At 39.1% G+C, this 17,808-nt stretch overlaps 1 protein-coding gene and 1 long non-coding RNA gene across 5 annotated transcripts in view; one reads left to right on the top strand and one right to left on the bottom strand.

Moving 5' to 3' along the window:
* Dip2c (disco interacting protein 2 homolog C) overlaps positions 1 to 17,808 on the bottom strand; it is a 416,803-nt gene that overhangs the window by 164,824 nt on the left and 234,171 nt on the right. For 2 of the 4 annotated variants that reach the window (XM_031359583.1, XM_031359584.1), the window contains exons 2-4: positions 15,274 to 15,345; positions 13,442 to 13,609; positions 2,574 to 2,684 (exon numbers count right to left, since the gene is read on the bottom strand). In XM_031359583.1, coding sequence (XP_031215443.1) covers positions 2,574 to 2,684; positions 13,442 to 13,609; positions 15,274 to 15,345 — 351 coding nt within the window. The remainder of the gene's footprint in view (positions 1 to 2,573; positions 2,685 to 13,441; positions 13,610 to 15,273; positions 15,346 to 17,808) is intronic. The other 2 variants (XM_031359585.1, XM_031359586.1) reach the window with 1 other exon arrangement.
* On the top strand, positions 2,591 to 12,284 carry LOC116082700. Its single transcript, XR_004115397.1, has 2 exons — positions 2,591 to 2,707; positions 12,123 to 12,284. It is a non-coding gene; the product is annotated as an uncharacterized LOC116082700 (long non-coding RNA).

Raw genomic sequence — 17,808 nt, 5'->3', positions numbered from 1 at the left:
ATTAAACTTCAGGATAAAGGTAGAAATTATTCTAGGAAGCTCTTTGATAGCAAAGACAGTGTTTGCTACATTTTGCCTTAGCTATAGCTCATAGCAAAGTGCTCAGTATACAAAATAATTTCATACATTTGTTGAAGGAAGTAAAGGAATGAAAAAGGACAGAAAAACAATATACAAGTTTAACCCTAGAAACTAAGCATACCAAAGGTCACACAGTGAATGGGGCAGGGGCACAATGATGACAGTTTGAGGGGTAAATTTCAATACTGAAGCTTTATTTCACATTATTTCTCAGCTTTTAAAAAAGTGAAACTAGAAAAAAATCTTTCACAATAATTGTCAAACTTTGACTCGAAAAGTTTCTTAATTCTTAACTACTAAAAAGCTTAAAATTTGTCAATTAATGCTTAATGTTCATATTTGCAATATTAAAAATTAAGTAGGAACCAATGAGATGTATCAGTAGATCAAAGTGCTAGTTGCCCAAGCCTGGCAGTCCAAGTTTAATTCCAAGACCCATGTAAATGTAAGGAAAGAAGTGACTACAAAGTCACCTTCTGAGCACCGCCCCCCACCTATCCATCACAAGCACTGTGAGAACTCTGCTCAACAGCTGTTTTAAATCCAGCACTTTATGAGCAGAGTGCACTTGTCACCACATGCCATCTCATTGTGTGAAGCTTCCATCTACTCATGAAAGACAGAGTTTAAAAGGGGAGTAGCATGCCAGCATCAATCTGAAAACCCAAGAACCTCTGACCTCCCCAGAAGGATGAAGGTCATTCTAGAGATGCCAGCGCTGTTCCAGATTCAGATGTAAAGGAGACCAGCAGAGAGTGCCTGATCTCATTAGCAAAGCAACGCAAAAACAAAACAAATAGAATAAAACACTCACATGAAAGAAAAAACACATTTATCAAGCCAAATGAGTCATTCTAAGCACATTATAAAAAAGCATCTTGCATTTTACTTTTAACATTGTTGTCAGTCTTCTTTTAGATGTAAAATTAAACCTCAAGGTTTTCTACTGTAAAGTTTTGATTACACAAATAGGATATGGAATGTTACTAGAAATGAAGCTCTCATTTAGACTTCATAAAGATAGTAAAGTACCTAACAGACTCTGACTCAAAACATTCTAAGTGCCCAATAAATGCCCTTACAGTCAGTCATTTTCCAGATTTAGGTGCCCTGCTACCACCATCACCAATAAAAAGAACAGAAGTATACACACTATTATTAAGAATTATTGCCAGGAATAGTGACTCACATCTGAAACCTCAACACTCATGAGCCTGAGGCAAGACTGTCACAATTTGGAGCCAGGGTGACTGACAAGAACTAAAATTTTAGCACCCCTGAGTTATGTGACATTTCGCTCTGATTAGGGTTGCAGCAGTAATCAGTTGAACTACTACTGGGGCTTGATGCTTTGCCATATTGTATGAGTTCTTGGGAAGCCCAAGCTACAGTATCAAAAATTCATTATGTAGGCTCATAGATTTTGAAATAATAGAAAAATATAGTCAATAGAATTTAAATTTGCTACTATATAGCAAACTATATTGTTAATTAGTTCAATTATCTATAAAGTAACAAATACTTCATAAGTAACATTATTTGTTTACTAAAGGAACCAAAGCAGCTTTATTAAAAATAGTCAGATCCCTTCAGACCTCTTAAGGAACTAGGAGGCTCTTCTCTTGCAATTTCCTAAATCTTCCATGTTATCTCAAGAAAAACAAAATCTCTACTAGGAAATTCTGAAAAGATACAATAGCAACAGAATAAAAATGAGCTACTATCTCACTTCTTTTTATATTTTTATTTTTTAAAAAACGCTTATTTATGTGCGGGTACCTGCACATGTGAATGCAAGTGCCTGCAGAGTACAGACGAGGTGGTGACGAACAAGAAAGGGCAGTGGGGAGGAGTGAAGAAAAAAAAATTCTCCTAATGAAAGTCTTCCGTGTCTTGGTGGTTTGAATAAAAACCACAGGCTCATAGGGAGCAGCACCATTAGGAAATGTGGCCTTGTCAGGGTGGGTATGGCCTTGTTGGAGGAAATATGGCCTTTTTGGAGGAAGTGTCACTATTGGGTGGGCTTTGAGATCTCCAAAGCTCAAGCCAAACCTAGCAGTTAATTTCTCATCCTGCCCCCCTGCCAATCCCAATGTACAATTCTCAGCTACCTCTCCAGCACCATGTCTGCCTGAATGCTCCCTTGCTTCCCACCATGCTGATAATGGACTAAACCTCTAACCTGTAAGCCAGCCCCAATGAAATGTTTTCTTTTATAAGAGTTGCTATATAGCAATAAAACCCTAAGACGTGTACAAACTCAGCAAGTATTTAAAGAAGTAACAATTGTTATATTACCAAACATGAAAGAGCTGCTATGTACTGAGTGGTTATCCTATAGTACACATTGATACATAAGCTTGACCTTTACCTATGCAAAGTGAAGAGTCCTAAGCTTGTGCCTCATAACCAATGAAAGGCGTACCCAATTCATGCATGGTGACAGACCCAAGTACAGTGAGTGAGTCTAGAGACTCCATAGAGTTCCTTACCTGACCGATAACGTTCATCTCGAGACCCTGAGGATCTTCGGCGGTGGTATCGAGAAGCTGAGGAAGGAGTGACAGGTGCCCGTCGCTCTTGAGGCAGAGCTTGGTCCACTCCTAAAATAAGGGGAAACATCAGGGTGAGCATGAGGCTGTTCTCAGCAGCTAAGCTAAGGGAACTTAGTTACAATAAATATTCACTCATTATATTCCTATCACCTATTAGACCAGCTGGTAGTGAGAAACCTGGGAGGGGGAGGGGTCACTCCTGACTGATCAACAAGAAGGTAAGATATATGCAAGACTAAGCCCAGAGAAGCTCTTCCAGTTGTGGGCAGGATATAGAGAAGTGTTTTTTCTTGTCATAGTGCCCACCAAAGCATAGAAGAAGCATGAAGCCCGAGACACAGGATCAGAATGAGGAGGAAGAGGATTAAGAGTAAACAGAAAGACCATAAAAGACCTGAGAATTTTTAAAATTATAAGTATCACTTTAGTCAACTTTAAAATAAACTTTATAGATATTTGAGAATTTTTAAAATTATAAGTATAACTTTAGTCAACTTTAAAATAAGCTTTATAGATTATTTGTATGTAAATTTGGTAACTGGGAAGTTATCCATAAGTAGCATCAACTTTCAAATTTTGTGATTTCCAATTACTAATTTGACAAAATCTTGCTCCATTTAATGCTAAATAGATGAACAAGATGTTCATCTTGAAAGCAGCTTTTATGAATTACCAAAAATGTCATCTTAGTCAGATTCAAAGACTAAAGCTGACCCCCAATCAAATTACCAATGAGACTGATATAACACAGCGCCAAGGAACACAATGTATGAAAGTCAGCAGTACAGGAAAGAGTCCATCTTTACAGTTCAGATATAAAGAACTTGCTCCCACTGAGTACTAAGGACAATGTTTCTTTAGAAAAGACCACTGATAACTATAAGAAAATAGACATAAAACATGAGCTACAACAATAAAGTGCCTGTATTTCAGTAACAGACAACTGGCTCTCTTACATGAGCCTGTCTCAGTTTTCCTTGTGATATGTCAACCTTACTAAGACAAGGAGCTCTCCATCAGGGTGACATCTACACCTGGATGTACAGCCCTGACTCTTACAGCACTAGGCTTCTCTCCACCCACCACACTGTCTACCTCTTCTGTGATCAAGTTTGTGTTGAGATGATGAAACAAACTCATCCAAATGTGACTAACATAGTCCCAGCTTATTTGCCTTTTAATAATTCTGGGATTAACATTTCTCTTCATTGTCCTGCTTTCAATGTACCTATTTGCCAATACTTTCAAAACACTCCAACTGAAAAACAAAGTAAAAATAAACCCTTCCCATACTTTTCCTCCCCAGTCAAAAACAAAAACCTAGTAATAATTTTTCATTTTATTTTGTTTGTTTGTTTTTCATTGAAGTATATGTGAGACACTTCCTCCTCTAACCTGGGTCATTAGACCTGCGGTGCCATTTAGGATCCCTTTCATCCTGGACTTGCTTTGGTTTGGCATTATTTTAGTTTGCTGGTTCCTTGAATCCTTCCATGTCTTTCTTCTCCTCATCTTTTAAAGAGGTATAAGTAGTTTCTTCAGAAAAGATAACATAGAAATGACACATGGAGGTCATGGGTGTCCCAAAGGTTTTCTTTCTAGTGCAACTGGATATTCTAGGAATTCTGGGTAAACTTTATATTTACTTCTTATCTTTCATTTCTGTCTTTCCAAAAAAATGCATCATTATGATGCTATAACTTTAAAAAAAAATAACATTTTTATTGATTCTCTGAGAATTTCACATCATGCATTCCAATCACACTCACTTCCCAGTCCTTACCCTTCCCTTCTGTTCCTCCCACCTTTGTGACGCCCCTCATTCAAAAAAAAAAGTAAAAATAAAAATAAGAATAAAACATAGAAAAATAAAACAAGTCCAATTTGTGTTATTTATATAGCCACTGGCACACAGTCAAACTCTCAGTGGCCTGCCCTTTAATAGAACCGAGTACTTCCCCTCCTGCATCCCTGCCAGAAGACATCAACTGTGAAGCTACACTTCAGACAATGCTATAATCTTTACACTCTCTTCTGTGACAACTTTCATAATTTCCTCTTTATTTTCCCTTAAGGAGCTGAAAGCCAGTTCTCTTCTTGTGGCAGAACACTAACAGATCTCTTTCAGATAGATCTTTTATTTGGTTGATTGTTTGCCCCTAGAAGAGATCTCGAGTGTCCTGTGCCTTGAGGAAGTGCCTCTGTAGCTGAGACTGCTTTCAGGACACTGTAAGCGCTCTCACACAGGTCCTTTGACTGCAGGACTTGCCCGCTGTGCCCAAACTTGGAGCCTTGTTAGCTTTAATTCCTTAGAGAGTATACATGTCCATGTTGACTGGGCAGAGGTGGCCACTATTTCCCATAGGTTGTTTCTTTCAGGTCCTTGGTGAGGACCTGACATTTAGAAAGCATCCAAATGCACTGGTTCTCACTTTGCCTCTCCTTTACATTTTAGCACTTGTCATTGTTTCTCATGTTCTCTTATTACACACGGACTGGCATTAGGAACAGCCTGAGGAGCAGTGGAAGTAAACACACTTCCAAGTTGCCAAGTTCACCAACTGTAAATTTCAGTGCAGTGAATACGATTTTCCTGTCTAGTTCATGAATACAAGCCTCTTCAGAACGACTTTCACCCTTTACCTCTTCTTGGGATCCATAAGAGTCAAGACTACTGCCTAGTTTATTGATGAACCTTCTATGGGTATTATCAGTGAGGTAACTTTGAACACTTGCTTTTATGGATTGGAAATGCAGTTTACTATACATGTTTTAAAAGAGAAATTGATATAGCTAGGCAGAAGAGCTCCAACAGGCTGCCAGTAAGAAAACATACTTTAAAATAGTATTTGTGTCAATATTTCATTCATTATATTTTATCTGACTTTGTTCCAACCAAGATTCAAACTGGCATATTCAAACAGAAAAAAAAATCAACAATTGAGTATTTAACGCTATAGAACTGAATCTGTCACCATAAGGTCACTTGTATGGTCATTCTCTTTCTCCAGCACAAGGCAACTGACCAAACCTTGCTGCTGAAGCAGATGTATCTTCAGCAATAAAATTACAATAATTAGTAGTTCAGTGTTCACCAATGGGAAGAACTCAAACTCACTACATATTTAGTTTAGGGAACCATGATTGAAGACCTGTTCTCAAAAAGCCACACAGAAACTAGCATACTTATAACAGGAAGTATAATGAGAGTTAGGAGGCTTCCACGAACACTGTGAAAGAAGACATCATGAGACATAAACGGTGACAGTCCTCAGCACCCAACAGTCAGGAGCATGAAACCATTGATTCTCATCCACAAAAAAAATAAGCCTCAACACTAAATCCCTTCTCCCACAATATTTATTAGGCACTGCATCCAAGCCATGTGCCAAGTCAGCTCAAGGACCGGTGAGTAGAAAGAGGCAGAAGCACACAGATGAGGTAGATAAGCATAGGTAACAGTTTAGCAACCTTTCATCCCACTTTGCCTCGATGCTTAACAAACCACGCTTCCAACACTTGCAACCTAGGTTTCTCACTTTCATGTTCTAAGTTCACACACCCTCTTATAATAATATAAGTAACAACTTAGGACCCCCATCTTTATTAAGTTCTATTCACACCATTCTCTGAACAATAAGATAAATTTCTCTTCTCTTTAATGACTATAAAACTTGGACACATTCTATTCAAATGTATTGCCAAGTACATTTGGTAGCGACATAGGGGCCTGATCTGTCCTCAAGTGTTTTTGTGTACCCACACAGTAAGGCAAACCATGTCTTTAAAGTTAATTTCAGAGAGAACCCCTATTTATAATATTATATGCCTATGTATAATTGGATGTGCATAGAATTTAAATTAGATGTTGTCAGACATGGTGGAGAAATACTTTAATCCCAGCACCCAGAAAGCAGAGACAGATTAATTTCTCTGAGTTCAAGACAAGCCTCACCTATACATAGTAAATTCCAGGCCAGCTAAGACTACATGGGTAGACCCAGTCTGTCTGCCTATGTGTGTCTGTCAGCCTGCCCCTGCCCCCATATGCATCAGATGCATTATGAGAAGGGACATACACAGTGAGCAAAGACTTATATAATCCACTTTGTTGATTAAAACAGAAAACCATCCATTATACCCCTAGTAACCAAACTCTTCCTTTCCTTAAACTCCATAAAAGAAGGCCACAAACAAACAAACAAGAGGCTTTTGAACAGTTCCTTACTCACTCTCAGTGTTTCTTTCTTATGTGTATGATCCCTTTCCTTTTGAATAGTTTCCTCACTACTCTATAGGTTTTGTGGGGTTTTATTTCATCACTGAATTAAAGAACAAGAACTTTGATATTCCAGGACCACATGCCCTGTTTATCTGTGATCTTGGGTAAGTTCCTTAACTTTTCCAAGGCCTGACCTTTCCATTTGTATTTTAAAACACTAACAGGTAACACTGTAAAGCACTGGTATGAGGACTTTATTAAAAACCAGGAGATGAGCTGTTATTTCTGCCATTTTGCTGTTTAGGTAACATAGACACAGAAATAGAACTCAATACTGTGCCACTCTTATAGTTAAGTTTTCATTCGGAATTAACTTTGCACTTGTGCTAGGGGCCTCTCCCAGTTGCTCACAGAAACCTCTCCTCTAAGCACAAAGAATTCCATATTCCCCACTTTCTGGCTCTGATGACCACAAAAGAAAGCACCAAACTCATCCATTGAACAAAAGACACCACCGACTGTAGCCTACCTTCCCCTCCAGTGCAATCTTCCAAGTCAAACAAATTGTGATTCTTGCCAAGTTTTGCCCTGCCTCACTAATTTTACCTCTTTAAATGTCCCACCTACTCACCAGATTTGGAAATATGACAAAAGTGAGAAAAGGCTAGATCATTAATTACCTGTCAACTACTTATGGCTTGTTATGAAGGAATTCCCCAATAAAAATCCCATTATAGTTGTTGTACTTAACCAATTCAACCATTGCAGATGAATAAACACTCCAGTATCTTTTATGTCTTTCAGATAGACAATAGACACCACTAACAATCCCCAGGTTAACTCAAAGAATAAGGCACAGGTGGGCCACCCATCTTTCTGTCTAACTTGAGGCTCAATAAGTTAGAGCCAATAGGCAGGACAGACTTATGCAAGAAAAGATATCCAGGTGTGGGGGGAAGGATTTCTACCTAGAGGCTTCATTTCCAGTACTGTCAAAAACTGCTCCTCAATCAAGTCCCATTGTCTTCTAGTGTTTCCATAGTCTCTGGATCACACAGCAGCCCCTAATTTTACTGTAACTGTAATTAAGAAATTATCTAGAAAGTAAAAAGTACTTGCATTTTTAGAAAAGACATTTTCTACCTTTGCTTTGCGCTAAAACAAATGAGGACACCAAAAAGTGACAAATGGAAACTTCATGCTGAGCACCTTAGTATCGACCCTACTGTACAAACCTAAGTCTTATGTTGCTTTCACTGATTTTTCCCTCTCATCTTTTAAGAACGCAGCTACTGCACAACATCATACATTTGTTTTGTAATCACCTTCCTATTATTGTATGTTGACAGGGGAACTCATGAACGGTAAATTATGGATGATCTAGAGCCTGTGACAATTTGACATTTGCATTTAATTTCTATCCTGCTATAGTTGTTTGTTTTGTTTATAGTGCTTAGAATTTAACCCAGTGCCTCAGCCTGCTAGCCAAGCAATCTAATCCTCAACAATGTCCCCTTTCCCTATCTGATTTTGTTCTACAATACTAGATAAGATACAAGCCTACTGTCAGGCCTAGAACTTCAAAGTTGTTGCATGCTCTCTTATGACTCAGATTTTTCAAAAAATATAAGACCATGACCCAGTCATAACTGGCACCGTTTTCACTGTTAGATGGCTAAGTTCAACTCAATTTGAATCCTAGGGTGCTGGCTGGACAAGAGTCTAGTGATGCTCCCTTTTTATTACTCACTTTCTAACAAGAAACATAATCCATTAAAAGTCATTAAAAATAACAGTAAATCCAGTCACTCCTGAGACAGAATATACATCATAGACAACAGAGCAGTAACCTACGCATGACTCACTAACAGCAAAGCTCACGTAGAACACAGAGACTTTCCTGTTTGATGAAATGTCCTTTCCTCTCTCCATTCAAGCTGGAAAGGGTGCCTGCTAAGTCTCAGACCAGAAATCTCAGCTTTGAATTCCTCTCTTCCACTTTTCAGAGAGGTAACCTTGCATCTCACCTTCACTGTCCACTGACTCATGGCACAACATGCCTCCTCAGCAAAGGAAACTTGTCTGTACAGTCCCATGTGCCCTTCAGCGTTGAAGGAAGTCACATGTGCCACCGAACAGTGTCACTGTCCAGGAACCAGTTGAATTTAAGTTATGAGGTTAAATTCTGGGGGCAGAATGAAGCAGATGCAAACTCTTCACCTGCCACTGAGGAAGCTCAGCAGCCTTTCACTCAGACACTTGAACCCAACAGTAACAGGCTCAGGCAAGGAGTCAGCCAGCTTTATTTTCTAGAGAAAAAAACACAAGTGTCAACTGACTTGCCTTTATATCCTCAAATCAAATGCCAAGCTTTTCATTTTCCATATACCCAAGGAACAAAATTCACCAACCTGACAACTCTACCAATCACAGACAACTTTTCCCATCACAATCTGGCAAAGCATCTTCAGCTAGATTTCAGATAAAGCCATCTCCATATTGGCCACACAAAACAACATGGTGAGTCACTTCATGTAAACGCATTCACATCAGAGCAGCTATCTTCAGTGACAACATTGGATACTGGGGCTTGCAGACTGAATTGTATAGAATAAACAGAAATCAACTGACTAGAATATGCTAGAGTCCAAAATCATGTAATCCTCTGCCACCTCTGTCACTGATGAGCACTAATGTGGCCAATTGATATTTAGATTCATCCAAATCAGAAACAAAATCGGAACTGTCACCACTGACAGTAACACAGACAGAAGTCTCATGCAAAAACACTGTGCACCCCTAGATACTGAATGTTTTGGCAGTAAACACTGACTACAGCAGTTGCTGGGAATGTTTTCTTGATGCTCTAGTGGCAAGGCAACAGTGGACAGCCTTGCTGATCTCCACGAATATGATGGGAGTTCAGTGGGCACAGGAATGGAATGAGAGAACACAGGTCCAGGAGAAACCACCCAATGCCTTGTAAAGGAACTAAACAGCAAATGCACACTGTCAAAACATCTCACATGGGAGATTTATTAAAGCAGAGAGTAAGGGCACACAGAGGCTCCCTCTGGAAGGAGGAAGGGAGGAGAGGAAGGGTATCAGGGCATCATACATGCACAAGACAGCAACAGAGGCAGCAGTGGTAACGTGTCCTCTTTGGGTAGCTAGTGATGATGTGTATTGTTGTCCCTTTGGGCTGTCTGTGAAGGTAACTGATTCATTCCACTGTCACAAGGTCCCTCAGGGCTAGCCGTGGAGATGCCTGATTGCTAATGCCTTGTTCTACCTCTTCCTGATATGCTCAGACTCTAGAACTGGTTGTGTACTTGCCTGCAGGTGGGTTGTGCTCACTGTGTGCAGGAGATGAGAGGTCCTCAGTTAATTCATATCTTACTATTGTGGGGTAAGGGACAGAATAACAAACTACAACTGCCTGGAAATATTTCACAAATAGATCATAGTAAGACTGGGACTGAGGATCATCCCCGACCAGAAGGACCAGGTGAGAAATTCTTCAACAAGTGCCATTTGAACTGAATATTAAACAAAGCTTAGCACAGGCAAATGAACATTCCCAGGATTCCTAAAGTGGAAAACATCATGGCCATCTGGGAAGCCAAAGCCAGGCCAGGGCAGTAGAAGTACAATAGCTGGACAGGACTGTTCGACCCACTCTCCATATGGGATCATCTATGGTCTCCAGTAGTAACAAGAAGGGCTCATCAATTCTCATTAAGAACAGACGTTGTGTCCATGTGAACCCTAGAGAGCTGCAGGAAATACAAGAAACTTGCCAACTGTCTTTTGTTAGTCTAATTCACGTATGTCTCAAACCAACTCAACCTTGTAGCTGGGCATGAATGTATTTGGCTGCTAATGATAAATACAGCCAGATGAGCTCAGAATATTGAATTTGCAGAAGCAGCTCCATGCCAAGAAACATTTCATGACTGCCATTTAATAAGTAACACTTTGCCAATATGCATATTATAAGAAAGGGTATGAGGTATTTGGATGAGGGAAATTTTACTATTTACAGTCACATTGAAATTTTGCTATACTTTTTGTTACCAAGTAAGTCTTCAAAAGGAAGAAGAGACTCTATACATGCTATACTGTGTTATAGAGACTCTTCCAAGAACAGTGTTAAGTAACTGGCTTTATTTTCTATTTTTGTCAATTTGATCTGGTTTATAGGGTAATAAAGGATTATTTTGAAACAGGCATTTTTTTTTTTTTACTAAAAACTAGAAGTGTCAAACGACTTCCCTTAAGTAGCACTTTCTCTTCTAAAATATTTTCCAACCTATCATTTCTTCTCTATAATTCTCATCTGTCTTTTTAGCTTCTGGTACACTGTTCCCTATCTGAATTGAGGTGGGCACTCAGCGTTGTGCTCAGCCAAGAAAAGCTATCTTCCCCAGATATCACTACCACACAGTGCTGATCCCTGGAGTAGCAGTGAAAATCCTGTAGAAGACAACTGCATCCTGAGTATTCTCATCAGGAAGGAGCCACAGCCTGGCAACTGTACCTCCAGGATCCTAACTTCACCCTGTGGCAGTCTAATTCATAACCATATTGCCCCAAACATCTCAGAAATATTTTTGTTATACTTCCTATGGAAATCTTAACATTTTATCTGGTAAATAAAAAGATTTGTTCAACTACAAGATCCCTAGCGTAAACACTAGCTAGCACCAAGGTAAAAGAGAAAAGACTTCCCAGATGAACTGGTCAAAAAGAGTTCCCTGGGCTGGAGAGATCACTCAGAGGTTAACAGTGCTGGTGGCTCTTCCAGAGGTCCAGAGTTTAATTCCCAGCAATCACATAGTGATTACTCATCTATAACCATCTATAATGAGATCTGGTGCTCTCTTCTGGTATGAAGGCATACATGTAGTCAGAACACTGTATACAAAGTAAGTAAATCTTTTTTAAAAAAAAATGGAAAGATCATCTTCATGGATATTTTAGAAATACTGGCTTTCCTCACTATCTTCACAAGTCCCAATGATGATGAATGAGAATTCATGTAGCAGCAACTTTTCAGAAGGAGGTTATCTATAAATGCTTTTGCTAGGAAGTGTGATAGTTTGAGTGAGAATAGTTTCTATACTCTCTTACATTTGAATGTGTAGTCAACAGAGGCATAAGCAAGAACATGCACTGTTTTAGGAAGGATTAGGAGGTGTGACCTTGTTGGAGGAGGTGTGTCACAAGGAGTGGAGCTTTAAGGTTTCTAAATCTCTCACCAGGTTCCTCCTGCCTGACTTCTACTCCCTTCTCTGCCTGAAGATCAGAATGCAAAGCTCTCCGCTGGTGGTCCAGTACCATGCCTGTCTGCTCCCTGTCACGATGACCATAGACTAAGTCTCTAAAACTGTAAACAAGCCCCTAATTAAATACTTTTATAAGAATTGCTTTGGCTTGGGTTTCTTCACAGCAATAGAACAGTAACACAGGAACAAATCCCTTCCTAAAAATATGACATCCTTTTTCGCATCACAGGACTGGATGGTGCTCATGTTCGTGGAAAGGCAGGAGGAAAAAGCAGACAAAACAACTTAAAACACATTTCTGCATTCAGTTTTTATCACATTTCCATCAGAAATTCTAAAACACAATTTACAACTAGCATTCAACTCTGTCACATACTCTTTAATTCTCTGTCCACTTCAACAGATCATGGCAATTGTCAACAAGGTCACTGGAAGGACAAATATAGGTTAAGCTGGGAGATAACTGAGATGTCCACTTCTAAATATTGAAGTTCATTTCAATATTTTTATGTGATTTGTTTGTTATGCTAGAAATCAAACCAGGAACTCTCAGATACTGGGCAAGTGCTCTAGCACTGACCCATACGCCACAACACATTATTTTAAAACAATGCATTCTATCAGAGATAAAACCCAGAACATGCTCCTATAAATCCAGTTTACAAATACATACGCTTCTGTTTTAAATGTACTTATTCTACTAAAAAGTACATTGAGTCATCTTTTCCTACTTGAATTTCATAAGAGCAAAAACACGGTTCAAAGTAAGTCTGACCTTTCAGAGGAACCCTGACCTTGAAAACATCTATTTGAAGATAGATCACTTCTGTCTTTCTGTTTAAGAAACCTAACATCTTGATCCTTGGTGATGGGAGTAAGAAACCGAAACCATGCAAGTCTCAACATCTTTCCCTTTATCACATCTCAGGGATCAAGATAAAATTACTCGTTCTCTTCCTAGGAAATCTGGTTTTAAGACAACAGTGCAACGTTAAGGGGGTAAAATCTTATTGGACATGCAACCCTTTTTAAGGTCTTTGCACTGGAAGAGCCAGCTGACCACAAATTACATACAGAACACTGTAAGTTAACAGGAAATGTAGAAGGAACTCTGATTCTGGGTCAGTCACCACTCATGCAAGCAAATTCTGAGCTTAAGGACCAACGTAGGTATTCTCTTTGGGGACCTAACCTCTATCTCCTTCGGTGCCAGCCCTATACTTATGGGGAAAAGACTTCGAAACGTATCCTTTGCCCAAGGGCTGGTCTCTCTCTCTCGGGGTTGCAGGGCTCACCGAAACGAAAGTAAAACAGAGGTCGGTTCCCCGCGGCACTGGCCGCCCGCTCCCGGGCTGCAGCTTCTCGGATGTCGCACACCCCGATGTGGGTAGAGCGGAAAGGTCTCCTCGGCACGCCTTCACCGGGCTGCAGTCTACACCGAACCACGGCAGCTCCATTCGCTGCTGTAACAAGTTGAAAAAAAACTAATTAATTCAGACTTTAGTTTTTTTTAAATTTGTTACAGCGCTGAGCAGAGCTGCCGACCCCATGCAAAAACAGAACACAGACCACCAAGGGCTCCAATATGTGCAGACACCCTCTGCCCCCAGCCAGTCCCAGACCAGTGAAGGCTTCAGAAATTTCTCAGGTAAGCCAGTAACTGCCCTAGCTTCACTTGCGTTTGGTATGGCAAACAAATCAACATCCAACATCAGCAAAGACCCCGATTGACCAAGCAGTCTTCCTCAGAGACAGGGCAGACACCCATAAACACCAGCAAGTGACCAGACCTTTATGACAATCACAGCAAGGGAAGGCAATGGCAAAGAAACGCCTTCCCCAACACTTTCCCTTAAGCCTTTTACCAACCTATTCACCCTTTTTCTTCCAAATAAAACCATGCTTCTTCCCTTCACACGCCAGACCACAGGACATCGATCCCTAACACATAGGACCATTTTTTACATGAACTTCCTCAAAAATCACATAAAAAGACACAAACAAAAACCAAAATCACAGAACTACAAGCACAGCAGACTCCTGATATCAAACTGAGTAACCACCAAGATTTGTTTGTCTCAATGCCATGCCAATTTGATAATACCGGGGTATCATAGTCTAGAGAATAGAAATGGAACATAAATAGAAATACACATGCACTTTAAGCTTTGTAGGTTTTCTTTCATCCACAGAATGCAGTTTCAGTTTTCACCTTTAGTATGTGTGTTACTGGCCTTTTACCTTGAGGATGGATATTGCTCACACTCATTTTGAGCAATTCCTAAAACCTAGCAAAAACTCAATGTTACCCTCTACATGAAGTGAGCTAACACAGGAATCCACACTGGAATGCCAGTCTATCTCCATTTGATTAAAATCTGTACAATCCAGCTTAAATGGGTTAAGTGTAGGAATTCTCCAAAGCCACAAATGTGACAACAGTGGCAGGAAGTGGACTTTGTAGTCTACAAGTACCAGTAATGCACAGTTTACTGGCACCTCTAAAAACACCACCTTTATAATCATAACTCTCCCTCTCCAAGTCAGGCTATCACAACATTTTCTAGTTATCTTTTATTAATTTAAATCATAATCAATAGCAATAATTAACTCACCAAGTCAAAAATCATGTTTAAACCACAAATGTTCCCATTATTATAATTAGTGTTTCAAAGAAATCCATATATTGGGCTGGAGAGATGGCTCAGTGGTTAAGAGCACTGACTGCTCTTCCAAAGGTTCTGAGTTCAAATCCCAGCAACCACATAGTGGCTCACAACCACTCATAATCAGATCTGACACCCTCTTCTGGGGTGTCTGAAGACAGCTACAGTGTACTTACATATAACAATAAATAAATCTTTAAAAAAAAAAGAAATCAATATATTATTGATCTCTAACTATAGATAAAATATCTATTAAATTGTATTAGGTATAATTACAGAAACGTCATATAAGCCTTCAATTTTCACAAAATCTGCGTAATTATACAAAGAAGTTGTTTGTGTGGAATGCAGGTGTCAAATGTGCACTCTTTGGGCAGATTCCAGAGTGGGAAAAAAGCCTTTTTCAACTGTGGCTATTATCTCTTAAACTAGACAACTAATGCTATTCAAGGTTTACTTACTTGGAGGCTGGGGAAGATAGGCTCCAATTAATTTTGACCTCTTCTTTTCATATCCCTTTTGTGTAATGTCACCTGAAAGAGAACAAAAAAAAAAGAAAGCATTCAGAATAGCTTCAATGGATAAAGTTGGCCATTTAATGGAGTATGACAAAATATACTAATACTTGTAACTATATTTTATTTGCTTTATAATTAGAAATTTATAACAGAAGCACTGTGTATCATTTACTGTCAATTTTCCTTTACCCTCAAAATATTATAGTACTCATAGTATATTAAAAAAAAAAATTCATTTGCTCAATACATGTTCATCTCTGGCCTTCTGGCTGCATTTCTACCCTGAGGGTCCAAAATTAGATCTTTGCAAATTTTTTCACATTTGCAGGTGCAGAAAGCTGGCTCAATCTTTAAGAGCTCTTTTTGTTTGTTTTTGGTTTTGTTCTTTTGGTTTTTCAAGACAGGGTTTCTCTGTATAGCCCTGGCTGTCCTGGAACTCACTCTGTAGACTAGGATGGCCTCGAACTCAGAAATCCACATGCCTCTGCCTCCCAAGTGCTGGGACTAAAGGTGTGTGCCACCACCGCCCAGTGGAGCTCTTATTAATTTAATCAACAATGGATTGCACAACTGTCTGGGCTGGAAAGCTAGCAATACCACTACAGACAGGCATCACCTTCCATTAAAGAGATTTTTTTCCTTACTAATCAGACATGTAAGTCAGAAGGACTTTAAACTGCTAGGGTATATCTGGAAAAAAAATGACTAAGACCAAAAGAAGCATTAGATAAAACCAAGCAAAAGAACAGGGGACCCACAAAGATTTAAAAGATGTTCATTGTTTAAATACAAATTCAAATATTAAAACCAAAGATTCATACACCAAGCCAAAGTCAGACCTTTCTCTAAGGGTTACGTCAGTAAAGATATAGCCAAAATAACACTTATTAACATGTAATAGCATTTCCTAATTGTAAGCTCCGAAACACAATGCTAATTTTGCCCTTTGTTTTTAAAAGAAAAAATACACACATGTGCACATGCATATGCATGTGTATATACATACATACATACATACACACACACACACACACACACACATGCATATACATCACAGACTTTGTCTTTGAATTGGGGGAAGTACAAAATTGATATTGCCCTTTAATTTTTTGAGGGTGTCTTGCATTCTTACCTACATCTTCAAAGAGAAAAGATCTGAGCTCCCATGAAAACAAACCAACCAAAGAATAATTAGTACTGTGTGAGGACAAGTCGGTAAATTAGCTTATTCTAATGATATGTGCTTGACTATGGCCAAGTGACCTTACAGGTTTGAAGGTCAATTCTACTACTCAAAGCTTGTTTGACACACCTTTGTTTAGGTTAAAAAACAATGTATGACTAGTATTAAAACATGAGCCATAAAGTAGTACAGAAGTATGGAATACACATTCCCTTATCAATTGGTAAATGGTTTTATGCTAAGTGTATTTTACGTCATCACTATGAAAGACGGGATCTGTACAAACATTAGACCAAGATTAAGCTAGCATATCTGGCTACACATTGCAACCTCAACCATCAGCTGTATATCACTGAGACTGTTGCATTAAATCTTGAAAATTCTCCCAAATCGAACTTCTTTACCACAATGACCACTATAGTTATGTTGGCATATTATGGAATATTCTTGCAATTGATCAGGAAAACAGGGGAATGAAGTAATGGATTATAGGCTAGCTGTAAAATTAACTTTTGCCCCATTTCTACAGTTGCTTATGCCTATAACACTACAAGATGTAATTAAATGTTTGGCTTTGAAAAAATAAAAAGAGTTATAAACAAAACAAAATCTCTAGTGTGACTTAAGTAAAAGATGAGGACCAGTAATCAGAGGAGCACGCCTTATCATTTCTGAAAGGAAAAAGGAATGGGTTGGCCAGTGGCACCTATTGTGGCTAACTGAGGCACCTCATTCCTACCCAAGGAAAAGGCAAAGCCTTCGGCCCTCTAGAAAGTAAAGCAGAAACAACCTCCCACCCAATATGCATAGATTCTTAAAAAATACCCAGAAACAACTTATAAAGAGCACTGCAAAAACAATTTCTTTTAAAGCCTAACTTCACATGGGACATAGTAACCTTGACTAGTAAGCAACAGCGTTTATTAACAGTAATTATTCTTTAAGCATAACATTACAACTGAAAACCTCGTTTCCATCATTATCAGAATGCTACATAATTCATCTTGCCTCTGGCTGAGACAAAACGCAGTCCACAGCATGGATTAAAATAAAGGAGAAAGTTAGGTCCATAAGAACATGAGAAGGAATAAGAAGAACAAATAAGGCTACATGTGGGAAGCCCCAGTAAAGAGAACCTTTTTGGGTCTCAGGCAAAGTGCCATATTGCACTTTTCAAGCTACAGCCCATGTCCAGATTGAGGAGCTGCTTTGAAAATCCTACTATCGGCTTTGACCCGGAGCCTCCAGTGAGAGCTGCCATCTTCTCTCCAGTGAGTTCCTAAGCCTGGAGCAGA

Source organism: Mastomys coucha, unplaced genomic scaffold (genome assembly GCF_008632895.1).
Source record: "Mastomys coucha isolate ucsf_1 unplaced genomic scaffold, UCSF_Mcou_1 pScaffold7, whole genome shotgun sequence".
Lineage (NCBI taxonomy): Eukaryota > Metazoa > Chordata > Mammalia > Rodentia > Muridae > Mastomys > Mastomys coucha.
The sequence above is the reverse complement of the archived record's forward strand: the minus strand, read 5'-3'. Positions and strand labels throughout refer to the sequence as shown.